Source organism: Delphinapterus leucas, chromosome 15 (genome assembly GCF_059928025.1).
Source record: "Delphinapterus leucas isolate spDelLeu-1000000601 "Yukka" chromosome 15, BTC_Dleu_Yukka2, whole genome shotgun sequence".
NCBI classification, from domain to species: Eukaryota; Metazoa; Chordata; class Mammalia; order Artiodactyla; family Monodontidae; genus Delphinapterus; species Delphinapterus leucas.
The window spans coordinates 47,468,805-47,482,872 of record NC_143143.1 but is presented as its reverse complement, the minus strand read 5'-3'; the positions used below and the strand labels follow the sequence as shown (position 1 = coordinate 47,482,872).

The 14,068-nt window shown below is 39.2% G+C and overlaps 1 protein-coding gene across 7 annotated transcripts in view; it reads right to left on the bottom strand.

Moving 5' to 3' along the window:
- Positions 1–14,068, bottom strand: part of TASP1 (taspase 1) — a 238,846-nt gene that overhangs the window by 32,259 nt on the left and 192,519 nt on the right. For all 7 annotated transcript variants that reach the window (XM_089896558.1, XM_089896556.1, XM_089896557.1 and 4 more), the window contains one exon: positions 697–770. In XM_089896558.1, coding sequence (XP_089752684.1) covers positions 697–770 — 74 coding nt within the window. Of the gene's footprint in view, positions 1–696; positions 771–14,068 lie in introns of those variants that run through there.

Here is a 14,068-nt window from a genome sequence, read left to right as displayed (position 1 = left end):
CTAAAAATTTTATGAACAAGAAGAACATGAGGCCAGTATAAAATGAATCCACAAATTATGTTTCTGACTCCCAGGCTCACCCCTCTTGAGTGCAGGGAAGCCCAGCGACTCAAGGGGCGCTGCGTGGACATTCTCTGTGAATGTTGTGACTCACTGGGGGATGAGGGCCTGGGATGCGTGGCACACGGGGCACAGACCTTTGACTCTGCCATGAGGATGCTGTGTCAGACCACACCGGAGCACGAGCCAGGTAGTCCTTGCAAGGACGCTGGGCATCTCTGCCCTCACACATGCAGGGTGTGGTCCAAGTGCTCAGCTAACTTTGCCTCGTTCCCCTTTAGCTATTCCCATCCTCCTTGCAAAATCACCCAGCCCTACCAGCCATGAGCGGCACACCCATTTTCTCTTCCGAATCCCCAGTTTCTTCTTTTCCAATTATTCACAGTGGATGAAGAAGAACAAGATTATAAAAAAAAATAAAAGGTTTGTCCTAATCTCCCCTGCTCCATCATCAAAAGCAAGAAAGATCTGCTAGTTTTCTTTGGGACCGTTAACTGTTCTTTATCAGATTCTCATAAAGATCACAGAGCTACCACCCAGAGAGGCTGAAAAAATTCCATTGTGTCCACTTGGCCGGTTAGAGGTTCACACGGTGGCTGCAAGGTTTTCCAATTATGCACCCGTTTTCCCACTTACCTTGGCCTTCCCATCCTGGGCTGACATATATCCAACACACATGCTCTCCGTCGTGTGGCTCCACAGAAATTCCACTGCCATGGAAGAGAACACAAATAGGCACATTCAGATCACAGATGGAAAATAAATCTCTGCTTTTTAATACAACAGTTAAAGATAGCTTTATATTTAACACACTCGGGCTCCCTACTTTCCATTCGCTCCTTCATAAATGTCAGGATGATTTAGTACTCAGAACCGTGTAATACCGTTTACTGTGAAATGAAAAATGTATTTCTTACTTGTCAAAACTTATGAGTATTACATGTAAAATAAATGCTCTTCTGTTTGAAACTTGTAACATTAAACAACACACATGCATGCACACACACTCATACATACAGTACACAATGATTTAGTAAATATAATATCCTATAACGTAGTTTCCTTTAAAACACACACACACACACACACACACACACACACACACACACACACCCCAGGGTCTAGGTTTTCAAATACCATTCTCCATGAAAAGGAACCAGGATTCCTTGGAGAAATGTTGATTCCAAGGCTGGGGCACAGAAAATATTAAATGAATCTGGAACATCTTTTTATGCCAGAAAATAAGGAAGTGCTCAAAGAATGAGGAGGACTTATCAAAAGGACCCAGGGTCAGCCTGCAGGAACTCACACTGACCATATCTGAGTCAATCTAAGTATCAAAATAAATAATAACAGTAAAGAATTACCACCACTGAACAAAATTAAAACCAACGAGCCCATACTAATGCAAACACATAAAGGAATAAATAAAATGGGGGAGAAGAGAAAGCAATTCCTTGTAGCAGAATGCCAACTAATAAATACAGAAGAAATAACAGAGTTAGAAAGCCATCACACTTCCTAAAACTAGGAGAATCTGAAGAGGAACAGGCTATTTACATAATCTCAGTGTGATCTCTCCACAAAATTCTTATGAAGTATAAAGGGGCAAAGTATAAGTTCACTGTGGAGAAACCCATGGACTCCACTTTAATCCAATGATGGAAGCCAACATCACCAATTAAGGGACAAATAAACACAGTGTGCCTCCTGAGACTCACTGCCACTTCTGTAGTGTTCTTGCCAAAAATGCAGAACCAGAATTGCATGAGGAAACACCACACAAATCTGATATAGGAACACTACTAAATATCTGGCTTGAACTCTTCAAAAAATATCAAAGTCAAAAAATACAAAGAAAGTTGAGAAACTGTTCCCATTTAAAGGCATCCCAGGGACTTCCCTGGCAGTCCAGTGGTTTCACTGCCAAAGGCCTGGGTTCGATCCCTGGTCGGGGAACTAAGACCCCACAAGCTGCGTGGTGTGGCCAAAAAAATAAAGAAAGAAGACAAAAACAACATGACAACTAAAGGCAATGTGTCCTCCTGGGATGGAGCCTGGACGGGGACAGGGGGTGCTTGAAGGGACACAACTAATGGAGTTTGAAAATGGACTATGGATTAGGTAACAGTGTGGCATCAATATTAAATTCTGTGATTTTGACAACTATACTGTGATTATTTAGAAGAACCACCTTGTTCTTAAGAAATAAGCACTGAAGTATTAGGAGTAAAGACACCGGATCTCTCCACCTTGCTCTCAAGTCATTCAGAAAAAAAATGTACATGTTTAAGTGGGTGTGTGGGGGGGTGGGTGTAAAGGGAAGAGGGAAGGAAGGAGGAAGTGGAGATGGAAAAACAAATGGAGGAAATGAAAATGAGTGAATCTGGGTAAAGAAATCACAGGTGTCCCTTGTACTGTTCTCGAAACTTCTCTGTAAGTTTGAAATTATATCTAAATTAAAAGTTACAGAAAGAAAAATACTGAGATATACACAAAGCTTTGTCACCTTCAAGTACTTACTTTCAAAATTCTAAGTTTTTTTAAAGGCATTTTTAAAGTTTTGATGCACTTCACAAAAATTTCCAAAGTCCCCGATAATAAAACTGCCTTGCTCAACGCCAACCCTCTGGGTCCCGGGCCATCCATCTGTTTACATCTCCGAGCTAATTAAGCCTGAAGACAAGTGTGTGAGTCGAGACACAACTGTGGCTCAGCTAGACTCTGGTCCTAGACTCTGAAGGCTTTGCCAGACACATGGGGAAGAAAGAAGCAGAAGGGGCGACACTGAGTTCCTCAGAGTGGCTCATTCCCTCATCATTAATTAATTCTCAAACCTGCCAACCTGCTCCACAGACACTCCGCTGACGAGTGCAGGAAAACAGCGTCACGCAATGAAGCAAGTTCTCTTTGCCAGATGTTTTTTCTTCCTAACACATCTGCTTTGAACTTCAAAAACCTTGAAGTCCAGAGCAAGGTCTGGGATATTCTGAATTGCCTAATAGAGCAAAGGCACTCAAGCCTTACTGAATTTCTCGAGTTGTGACAATGCTGTTGTAATTAAATACAAAGTTCAGGCATTTCTAACATTGTGATCTCTCCTTATACCCCAAGTATTAAGGTGGTAACTGCTCATGAATTAGCCAAGAAAAATACACAGAAATATATAGTCAATCTAATCATGAAAGGGAAGGATAAAAACACTGCACATTATTTTTTTAAGACACAATTTTGACAATTTCAAACTGCATTATTCTCTCTAAAAATAGAGCCTGCTTTAAGGAAATGTAACACGTGAAAAATTTAGACTTACAAAACAGGATAAACTGGGTGTGCTGATTGACCACATTAAATATTTTTTTATTGAAATGTTTTCAATAAAGTTTCTAGATACAGAATTTAGGAGTTCTTAAAGAAAGTAACTCAATGTCTAGAAATTCAGTCTTCATTCACTCTTTTTACAAACAAACAAAGGAGGTGCATTGTACTGATGCATTAATTTTTTTTGAATTTTTGAATTTTATTTTTTTTTATACAGCAGGTTCTTATTAGTTATCCATTTTATACATATTAGTGTATACATGTCAATCCTAATCTCCCAATTCATCACACCACCACCACCACCCCGGCCACTTTCCCCCCTTGGTGTCCATATGTTTGTTCTCTACATGTGTCTCTATTTCTGCCCTGCAAGCCAGTTCATCTGTACCATTTTTCTAGGTTCCACATATATGCATTAATATACGATATTTGTTTTTCTCTTTCTGACTTACATCACTCTGTACGACAGTCTCTAGATCCACCCACTTCTCTACAAATGACCCAATTTCGTTCCTTTTTATGGCTGAGTAATATTCCACTGTATATATGTACCACATCTTCTTTATCCATTCTACTATCGATGGGCATTTAGATTGCTTCCATGACCTGGCCATTGTAAATAGAGCTGAAATGAACATTGGGGTGCATGTGTCTTTTTTGAACTATGGTTTTCTCTGGGTATATGCCCAGTAGTGGGATTTCTGGGTCATATGGTAATTCTATTTTTAGTTTTTTAAGGAACCTCCATACTGTTCTCCATAGTGGCTGTATCAATTTACATTCCAACCAACAGGGCAAGAGGGTTCCGTTTTCTCCACACCCTCTCCACCATTTGTTGTTTGTAGATTTTCTGATGATGCCCATTCTAACTGGTGTGAGGTGATACCTTATTGTAGTTTTGATTTGCATTTCTCTAATAATTAGTGATGCTGAGCAGCTTTTCATGTGTATTTTTAATACCAACAATTCAAATCAGTCACTCATTCAGGCTCAGACTTCAGAAACTCAGCAGGATTGTCTAAAATTTAAATTATAAAATGCTTTTGAAAAGAAATCTTATTTTCTTTTAGTGTATGTCAACTCAATAATTTAATAAATTATTAATGAATAACTTATCAAATTATTTCTTGGTGGAGGACTTCAGGGAGGCAGGAGAGGAACTAACATTGAGAATCTATCATCCGCCAGGCACTGCCTTTCATAGTGGACCTCGGCAAAGCCTAGATGGGGAACCTGAGGCTCAGAGAAGGGAGGTAACATGGCTGAGGCCATCTGAGCAAGTGCAGAACCTAGGACTCAGACTGGACTTCTAGATTCTAAAACCTGTGATTCTCCATTGCTTTCTCACTCTGAAATCTACTCAGCTTGAAAAGGATTTAGAATCATACAGCATCGAACACAAACAGAACTCTTAAATATCTCTTAAAGTAAGCTTTTAAAACTATAACAAGATAATACATTTGACTAAATTAAAAATGTTTACAGTATTACCTTTTGCCATACGGGAAAAAAGTCAAGAGATGAGTGACAAGCTGGGGGAAATATTTGCAATTCATATTACAGAAAAAGGACTAATTTTCTTAGTATATAAAGATCTGCTACAAATCAATAAGGAAAAGACAAATATCCAAAGAGAAAGCAAAAGGATATGAACAAAAGGGAATATGAATCACTCTAAAATGTGAAAATATGTTCTACATTTCTCCTACTAAAAGAAATGAAAATTAAAACTACAAGAGATTCAACATTCAGGTTATCAGACACCAAAAGGTCAAAACAGCATTATGTTACCTGGGGGTAGAGGAAGGAGCACTCTCATATAATAACGGTGTGAGTATGACCATATGGAAATACATTCTTATAATTTGCAGTAGTTATGTTCCATAAATTCACCATAAACACTGAATTAGCAAATACTGAGCCACCGCTCCCAAGGGAAATACAGGGTTAGTTTCCTGCAAGCCTCTGGTCACAGCATTTTCAATCAATAAGTAAACTTATTTTATGTGTGTTTCTGATTAAAGACATCTTATTTAATATATGTTTTCATAACTAATTTTATGCAGTATTTCTTTATAATAATACACTAGCCAAGAAGAGCTTAACATTTTCCTGACCCTGGATGACCTGCCCATGAATTTCTTTGGCTTTCAGCCTTACAATAATGCTGTCCCTCATGCTCTTTTTATCAGTTGTCATCTCATGAATCTGTAAGTTTTGCTACTTTTCCAGCTCAAATTTTTCCCCACTCTGTCCATGCCCACAAATGACTTGGGAAAGTGCCTGGGAGTATTGATCTTTCAATTACTAGTAAATTTCAGAAAGTAAGAAAATTCACAAATATGAATCTGCAAATAATGAGGATAGACTCTTTTTCTCAAAATGACATACCCTTTGACCTAGCAATTCTACTTTTAGGTATTTAGTCTACAGATATGCCTTTACATGTACAAAATAACATCTTTACACAGAGATTCACTGAAGTAGTTCTAATTAGGAAGAAACTGGAAATAGCATGGTTGCCTTTTGGTGGGAGCATATATGAAGAACAATGGTACCCTATACAATGGAATACTATTCAAATAGTTAAGAACAAAGAGAAAGTTCTACATGGATGATATGCAACCATCCACACTAAGTGTTTATTCAAACTTTTTGCCATGAACCACAGTAAAACCAAAACAAAACAAAAAAAGCCCCACACACTGTCACTTAGTACATGGGTTCTTTATATTCTATGCACTACAATTAAAAGGTTCTGCTCGTGACTCACTAAATTAGACCTCATTAATGTGACATGCTACAGTTGGAAAAAACACTAATCTGCAAAATACATAGTTTATCTAAAAGAAAAGTAAAGGTGGAGAAAGACATATAAAGATGGTGTTGCCATTTTTGTGAAAGAAAATAAAAGGGCACCATGGATGACAATGCTTGTAAATACATGAGATGTCTCTGGAAAAAAGTCTTGGGAAGCAGCAACAGCAGTTATCGCTAGAGAGGGAACTTGTGATTAATGAAGTTGAGAGGGAGGCAACCTACTTTTCACCATACATCCCTTCTGAAACTTTTGAATTTTGCCCTGTTTTCAATTATGTCCTATTTTTTAAAAAATACACCTAGGAATCTCAATTACCTTGTTAATCTAATTTATCTATGAAGAATTAATTTCTTCCCTGTTTAGATTATGACATTCTGAAATACACTGAAATTTGACATAATGACATGTTACCATATATTTTTAATTGCCCTTCATGAGAATGCTTTATTATGATGTGAAACTGATTGGATGCTTTCAAATTGTTTCATGTCTTGTGACTACCCAAAACATGAACAAATCTTATGAAGCGGCATGAATAAACCCCTACTTAAATTTATACTGGCCACATATATATAAAACAAAACCTGCTATGTTCAAAGAGCAATCAAAACAAACAAAACAAAGCAAATACTTATTTCCATTTGAAATAAAAAATGCTGAAACCATCATAAGTTTTTAAAAATGAGAAAACATTTATTTGTCTCAAGGGTAAAGCTTCTGTCACAAAGATCTTCCAAAATTGTTTAATTAAGCCAATTTATAATTAAAACCTAGTCAAGAGTAGTACAAAGTTTGCTCAAATACAATTACATAGAAGAAAAACTAAAATGTTAAACCCTACTCAGTACAAAAGTAGCATTTCTCACCATCAGTGATATCTAGAAGTCTATAATTTATTTCTTAATTTTAAATCTAAAATTGTCTCCTACACTAAAGAATTGAATTTTATGGAACAGTATTTTAAAAATGATTCTAATAATAATACAAACAAACTGGGCAGATGCTATATCATAGTACCAGAACTTTTCCTTGTGTTATTATTACATGTAGGGGACCATGAACTCAAGCAACGTGCAGGGTTTGTGAGTGGCCTGGAGTGGCACGTCTGAGCCTGTGAATGTGCTGTCTGAAATAGTGTTTGGTGTGGTCAAGCTCAAGCTGATTTCCATTTAGAGAAGCCCTGGCCTCTCGGTAATGACCACGCTCCTTTGGTAGTGGCTGGTAACTGTTTACACCTCAACTACTGATTTGAAAAAGGCTTTTGTTTTTTAGAAAGCCAAAGCCCAGGGATGGTGAGGCTACTGGAAATGTCCAGATCATGAAAAGACCTCCGTCAGAAAACATTAAGAACACCTAAAGCTATGGGTTTAACATATGAAAGATGGACACAGGGATTTGGCAGGATTCTTCTCCACCAAGTGACTTCACATCATGTCCCAACACACAAGCACGATGTGAAAAACCGTCAACACTACTGATCCTGTTCCAGTGCCAGAGAACAGATTAGGTGTGGATGTGCTGTACGTGTGTTCCTCAAGAATGGCAAGTTAATGGCCTTACAGGGACAGTTGGAATGGATTTGTACATAATCTTAGAGGCCAGCCTGTCTGGAAAGTTGTATTTAATGCTTTGGAACAAATGAATTCACCTAGGGGTATAATGTCCGAGAGCAGCCCCACTTCAGTCTAGGGTCCCCCCACTGCCTGAGACATTTTGAGTCACATGTCATCCTGTTTAAATTAAGTCAAACAAAATTTCCTTACCAGAGTTGCAAAGCAAGCTTTTTCTATTCAAACAGATTCTCTTTTTTTGACCAGAGAGAAGCCCTCAGCCACCATTTAAAAAAAAAAGAAAGAAAAAAAAAAAGTTGTTCTCCAATTGTTGTTAACAACCCCCAGCTGCACTGGCTCCCACACCCATTTCAAACCTCTCTGCCTAGCTTCATATCCCAGACTTTCTTGCAAGGAAAACAAAACTCTAAAATCAGAACCGTCTTGGGCTGGGCAGTTGCCAAGTCAGCTGCCACTCCTTAGCCCTAGGTCAAATGGCTTACCCTAGGACATTTTGCATAGTGTTTAAGTTACTCCTTATTAAATAAAGATAAATTCATTTTTTAAATGGGAAGGAAGAGGAACTGTAAATAGAACAATTTCTTCTTGTCTCTGCAGATTTCCCCCGGGTGGTGAGGTTCTTTATAACCCAGTAGGGGGTTCATTCAAGGATGCTTTACTGTCCTGACATGGAATCCTTAAGATTCATATAATGCATGCCCCATTATGGCCATGAAGTAGCTTTGAGTTGGCTTGCTGCCCTGAAAAACTTTCACCACTGAACTGTCTGGGGAGCTATGGGGATGGAGTTCTAAAGAACTCCACTTACGCTAAGCCAAGAAAATAATTATTCCCTCTTTCCAAGGCTCACTCCATTTGTTCAAGACTAAAGAAAGATGCTGACTGAAAAAGGAAGAGAGGGATGTGGGTCAAAGAGTAAAACAAGCCCCAAAGGACATTTCAATTCTCTTCCTATTTTATCATTTTATTGTATTAGAAACTGATGAAATAAGTGGCCAATGGCTGGGACTTGGAAGTTCTCTGCTGAAGACAAAAGCACTCAGTGAAACAAGTTACATTGAAACATGATTTCATTCATTCAACAAGTATTTTTTTAGGATTTGTTTCATACTAAGGTGATCTACATTACATTTTGAGCAGATGAAAACTGACTATAAAATTTGTCAAAATGTTTTTCTGAGAGTTTTAGGAGAACCAAAGTAATAAGAATTACATAATCACTAGAATTCTGTTCATAAATCTTTGTATTCTTTATTTCAGATGGAAAGCTTTATGGCCGAAAAAACCCAAAAAGACACTATATGGTTAGATCATAGCTAGAAGTATACTTCTCATGATGGAGAAAAAAATTACAGATGAAAACCTATTTCCAATCTTCTTAAAGTGTATTAGTAATATTTAACAGAAGAAAAGTTCTGTTATAAAGCAAACAAAGCAAATGATAGCTTTTTGTAATCAACATCTTTGTATTTTAAAAATGAAAACCAGTTCTGAAAAATATAAATCTCAGAGCACTACCTCAACAAGTTAATGCAACTCAGTTGTTGAAAAGTTTAAATATCATGTCTGCCTTATTCACTTTACATCTAAGAATGTTACTTAATTCGCTTCTTTCCATCTGATCCTTAAATAAGAACCAAAATGCCAGCCTATCTCTTAAGATTATAGTGAAGATGTAACAATCCCAAAGCATTGCTGAGGAGCTAAAGAAATAAGCTTCCAACCATGACACTGGACCCTCTAACAGAACAAAGCTTTAGTTATATTTTTAAGACAAGGTATTAACATCAATAACCAACCGTAAGTACCTCTTTTCCCAATACCAGTCTAATAACTAATTTGCCTTCTCTTTGAGGGTTATTTTTATGATCGTGTAAGCCCAGCAGAATGCCTAGTCATAAGTACTCGTGGTGGCATGTGCCATGAAATGGAAATAAGGGATATTGCTGGGCCCCGAGAACGAAGCTCCTTTGAAGTACATGTGTTTATATGTGCTCACCAAAATTTTAATGCCAGTAAAATCAAAAGGCGGTTTGGAATTTTAACTTACAGTAAAATGACCTTTTATCTTTTTAATGTTCCAGGAAGCATCAATTCAATCTAACAATTTTTATTTTTAAATCATGGCAAGTTTTCGTAACAGTGACAAGAAGAATACTGGATAAAGAACTTTGCCTGATCTGAAAAGAAGGGAGGAAAATGCCACATTTCAGTTCTCATTGGTAACTGAAGAACAGTTGATTTGATCGAGCTAAGTCTAAAATGATAAAGGGACTCATTATCCTTTCAGGTAATCATGTTAAGAAACTGCAAAAATTTTCACAGAAGAAATCACCTGCTACAACATTTACATAAAGTTCAGACAGGCCCACATGGGGGCTTCAGACATATGGGTAATGGGCAATTTCTTAAGCTGGGTGGCAGGTCCACAGATGTTCGTTTCACTATTATCCTTTATAACTTACACATTTATTACATTCTTTTAAAAATACATGAAACATTTCACAATAAAGATGAAAACCCAGGGATAAAAAGGAGTAGCTGGACAGTAGAAACAATATCATGTACAAAACTTAATTATCAGTACCATGAACATATTTCTGGGCAGCAAAGAACCTGAAGTTACTGCCTGAGTGAGGTGAGGGTGACTTGATGGGAAAGTAACAATTATTACGTGTGCTCATCAGATGACCAAGCTTGAGCTGAACTGTGGGCCTTCAATCTATTTAGCAAGAAGGCCTGCAACACAGACAGGCTTGGCGCAAAAGGCCGCTGGCCGAACATACAGCGTCTTCACCCTTACTAGCCCCTATGCCTCCTATCTTGAATTGCTTAAGATTTTCATTAAATATATGGAGTCTATTTAGCATTGATCCTCATACTCACTGCTTCCTATTAACCACTCTAAGGTAGGAACCTCTGAACTTTACAGGGTCTGTCAGGCTTCCCATCAGCACAGTGAGGGCAGGCTACAGGGGAAAAAATGCACCCATACAGTGAGACTGGTTGTTCATGCCATATATTTGCATATATTCTAATTACTTGTATTGACTCATAAGCTTAAAATGGAAAAGAATTAATTTTTTCCACTGGAAGGCTTGATATGCCTTTGTTTACACAATTATTAACCATACTATATACAGCAGCCTCAATAAAGCACTTCTGTAGAGGCCTGGAAAACATGTAATTGTACTTTAGCAGGTAAAAATATATTGTTTTCTTTCTCTAAAAGCAGAGAGAAAATTAATGATTTTCAGCTGTTTCATTCCAGGAACAAGCATTTGCTTTGTGTTAAAGCAGTGATTTGTAGGCTGGGCTTTGCCAGCATCTCATGATCTGGGGGGTGGGAGTTGGTGGGATGGGTGTTGCAAACACATTCTCATCCAAATTGTCCTTTTACAAGGCTGTTTGCAAAGGCTGTCTTCTGGGATCCGTTTAAACTGTCTCCAAATCTTCTTGTTCCCCGACACTCGTCATTATCCAACATTTCCGACCCATATTGTTTGTTTGTTAAGAGCATGTGAGGATATTTTATGTGACATTTCACTTTTCTGGAATAGTGGTCAATTTCCTTAAAAATATCTGCTAAATAATCACGAAAGAAATTCCATGTGGCACTTAATTTATTCCTCCAATAATTCCTGGGAGCCTACAATGGAGGGCGCATACAAAGCTGGATATGACCCAGTCTTTGCATTCCAGTGATTCACAATCTGGTGGTGTGATGCTCAGAGACAGAGGAATCTTCTTTAAGATATCTCCAACCCCTGTACCCTCCACGTGAGTCACTGGGGCTCCAGGACCTGTGATCTATTCCTTTCAAATAACTGAGTTCCAAAAAAAAGGTTAAGAAGTGCTGGCCTAGAGGGAGGGGCAGACATTTTAATACATGTCTAGGATGTCATGGTGACTGTTACAAAGGACAGAAATTATATGTTGCAAAAAGAGCACAAGGAAGGAACAAATCACCTGGGGAAAGGGCTTCCAAAGGATTCTGAGGAGATTCCTATCTGTCCTGGGCCTTAAAGAAGGAATGTAATTAGCTCAGGGCTTTCCAAGCACAGGTAATAATAGCATGTAAAAGTTACTGGGGGAAAAACATGACCCTTTGGAAGAAGACCAAGCAATTTGGAGTTGCCAGAACTCAGGTCATTGGAGATGAGTGGAGGAAAAGGAGGACTAGTAGGAAATGACACTGAAAGCATGTTCTGGAGCCAGATCAGGGAGGGCTTTTCCCAGCAAGTGATTTGGGCATTTCCCATCTATCTTCTAGGGAAATGTCCAGCAGAGGTAGGAGTGAGTGTGACCATGTGTGTGTTTCCTCATTGAAGAATTAAAAGTAGGGGGCTTCCCTGGTGGCACAGTGGTTGAGAGCCCGCCTGCCGATGCAGGGGAGGCTGGTTCGTGCCCCAGTCCGGGAAGATCCCACATACCGCAGAGCGGCTGGGCCCGTGAGCCATGGCCGCTGAGCCTGCGCATCTGGAGCCTGTGCTCCGCAACGAGAGAGGCCACAACAGTGAGAGGCCCACGTACCGCAAAAAAAAAAAAAAAAAAGAATTAAAAGTAGGGAACATGGGAGCGACAGTAAGAGATACATGTTTTGCTTTATTTTAGCATACATAGAAAGTTATTCAACATTTAGCTTAAACTTGTAGTACACTAGTCACATATACTTCCGCGGCTCTTGTTTTGGCCACCATCCCTCTGATCCTGGGGTTGGTGTGGCTCTCTAAGCCACAATTCAGTCAGTTTCTCATTTTGGCCCTTTCTGCTTCAGGGCAGCCTGCTTCTCCCCTGACTGCCCCTGTTTCTGAGCCCGTGGTCAGGTTCTCTGGGCCACTACAGATGTATGATAGAGGGAGAGACGTCTGGTGGCAGGATGGAGGTGGGAGACAGATAAGAGGTGGGGAGCCTAGAGGTTGGGGAGGCTTAGGAGACAGTCTGGAAAAGAGTGATTAGGGACCTGCAAAGTAAAAGGGCGCCGATCACATTTGTCCAAGAGGACCCCAAAGCAGAGAAGCGGAATCACTGATGCAAACGGAAGTCTTGACAGCCTGAGCTGCCTAAAGATGCAACAGAGCTCCTGATTTGTCACTGTAGTTCTTTAGACAAACCAGAGGACCATTTGGCAGTGAAAGCATTTAAAAGGTTTATTTGTTATCTATCGCTGCATACATAAATTACTCCAAAATGTAGCGGTTTAAAACAATAAACATTTATTATCTCAGTTTCTGTGGATGAGGAGTTCAGGAGTGGCTGTGTTGGGTGGTTCTTTTTTCGGATCTCATGAGATTTCAGTCTAGAAATCTGCCCAGGGCCTCAGGCATCTGCAGGCTCACTCAGAGCTCAGACTGTTGGCAGGAAGCCCCAGTGCCTCGCTGTCTGTTGGAAGGCGGTCATAGTTTTTTTGCCAAAGGGGCCTTTCCCTGGTGCTGCTTGAGTGTCCTTATGACATGGCAGCTGGTCTTTCGTAAAGTGAGTGATCCAACCAGGAAAGCGAGAAGGAAGGCCCACTGCCTTTTCTGACCTCGCCTCAGAAGTCACACATTGTCACTCTGACATATTGGAAGAGAGTCACAAGTGGAGAGGAATTAAGCTCCATCTCTCTCTCGAACAATTTATGGACAGAGCACACATAACGGGGTCACACAAGAGGACTTTGAAAGTTCCTCTCTACCTGAGATTCTCCAACTGTATTCATGAATCAGTAAACAAAGGACAAACCTTGAAAGGGCATGTAGTTGAGTCATCCCACTCTAGAAGCGGCCCACTGGGGCCCTTGTAATTGATGTATTTGTCAAGAGGGGAGGCTGGGTAATGGCTTCCTGGAAACTCCATCAAGTAGCAATGGGGTCTGATTGAAACTGCTTTTGTGGTGTAATGGAAATGCTATTGATGATTTTCAGAAAAGAGTGAATACGGAAAAAGCTCAAGTTAGAGTTTGTTTTGATTATACTATTCTTGGGACCAAAAAAGTGATCGAACAATATACAGCAGTTAAGTGTATTGTGTGGGTATTTTTTTAAATTTAATTTGGGGAATTGTTTTGTTTTATTTTTATGTGTAGGACAGAAAGATTTCTGAGCCTCCTGGTTACTTGATATTACCAAACATTAAGGACCACGAGTTTACGAAGTTATACTTTCATGAGAGTTTTATAAAGTTATAAATGAGAAGTCATGGTCCAAACATGAAGCAAATTAAGTTGCAGCCTGATCTGGGGCAATTAACATGGTAAAGCACAGGAGAACCCACTTGAGCTTGATGTTTGAAACATTCTCCTTTTACAGGCAGA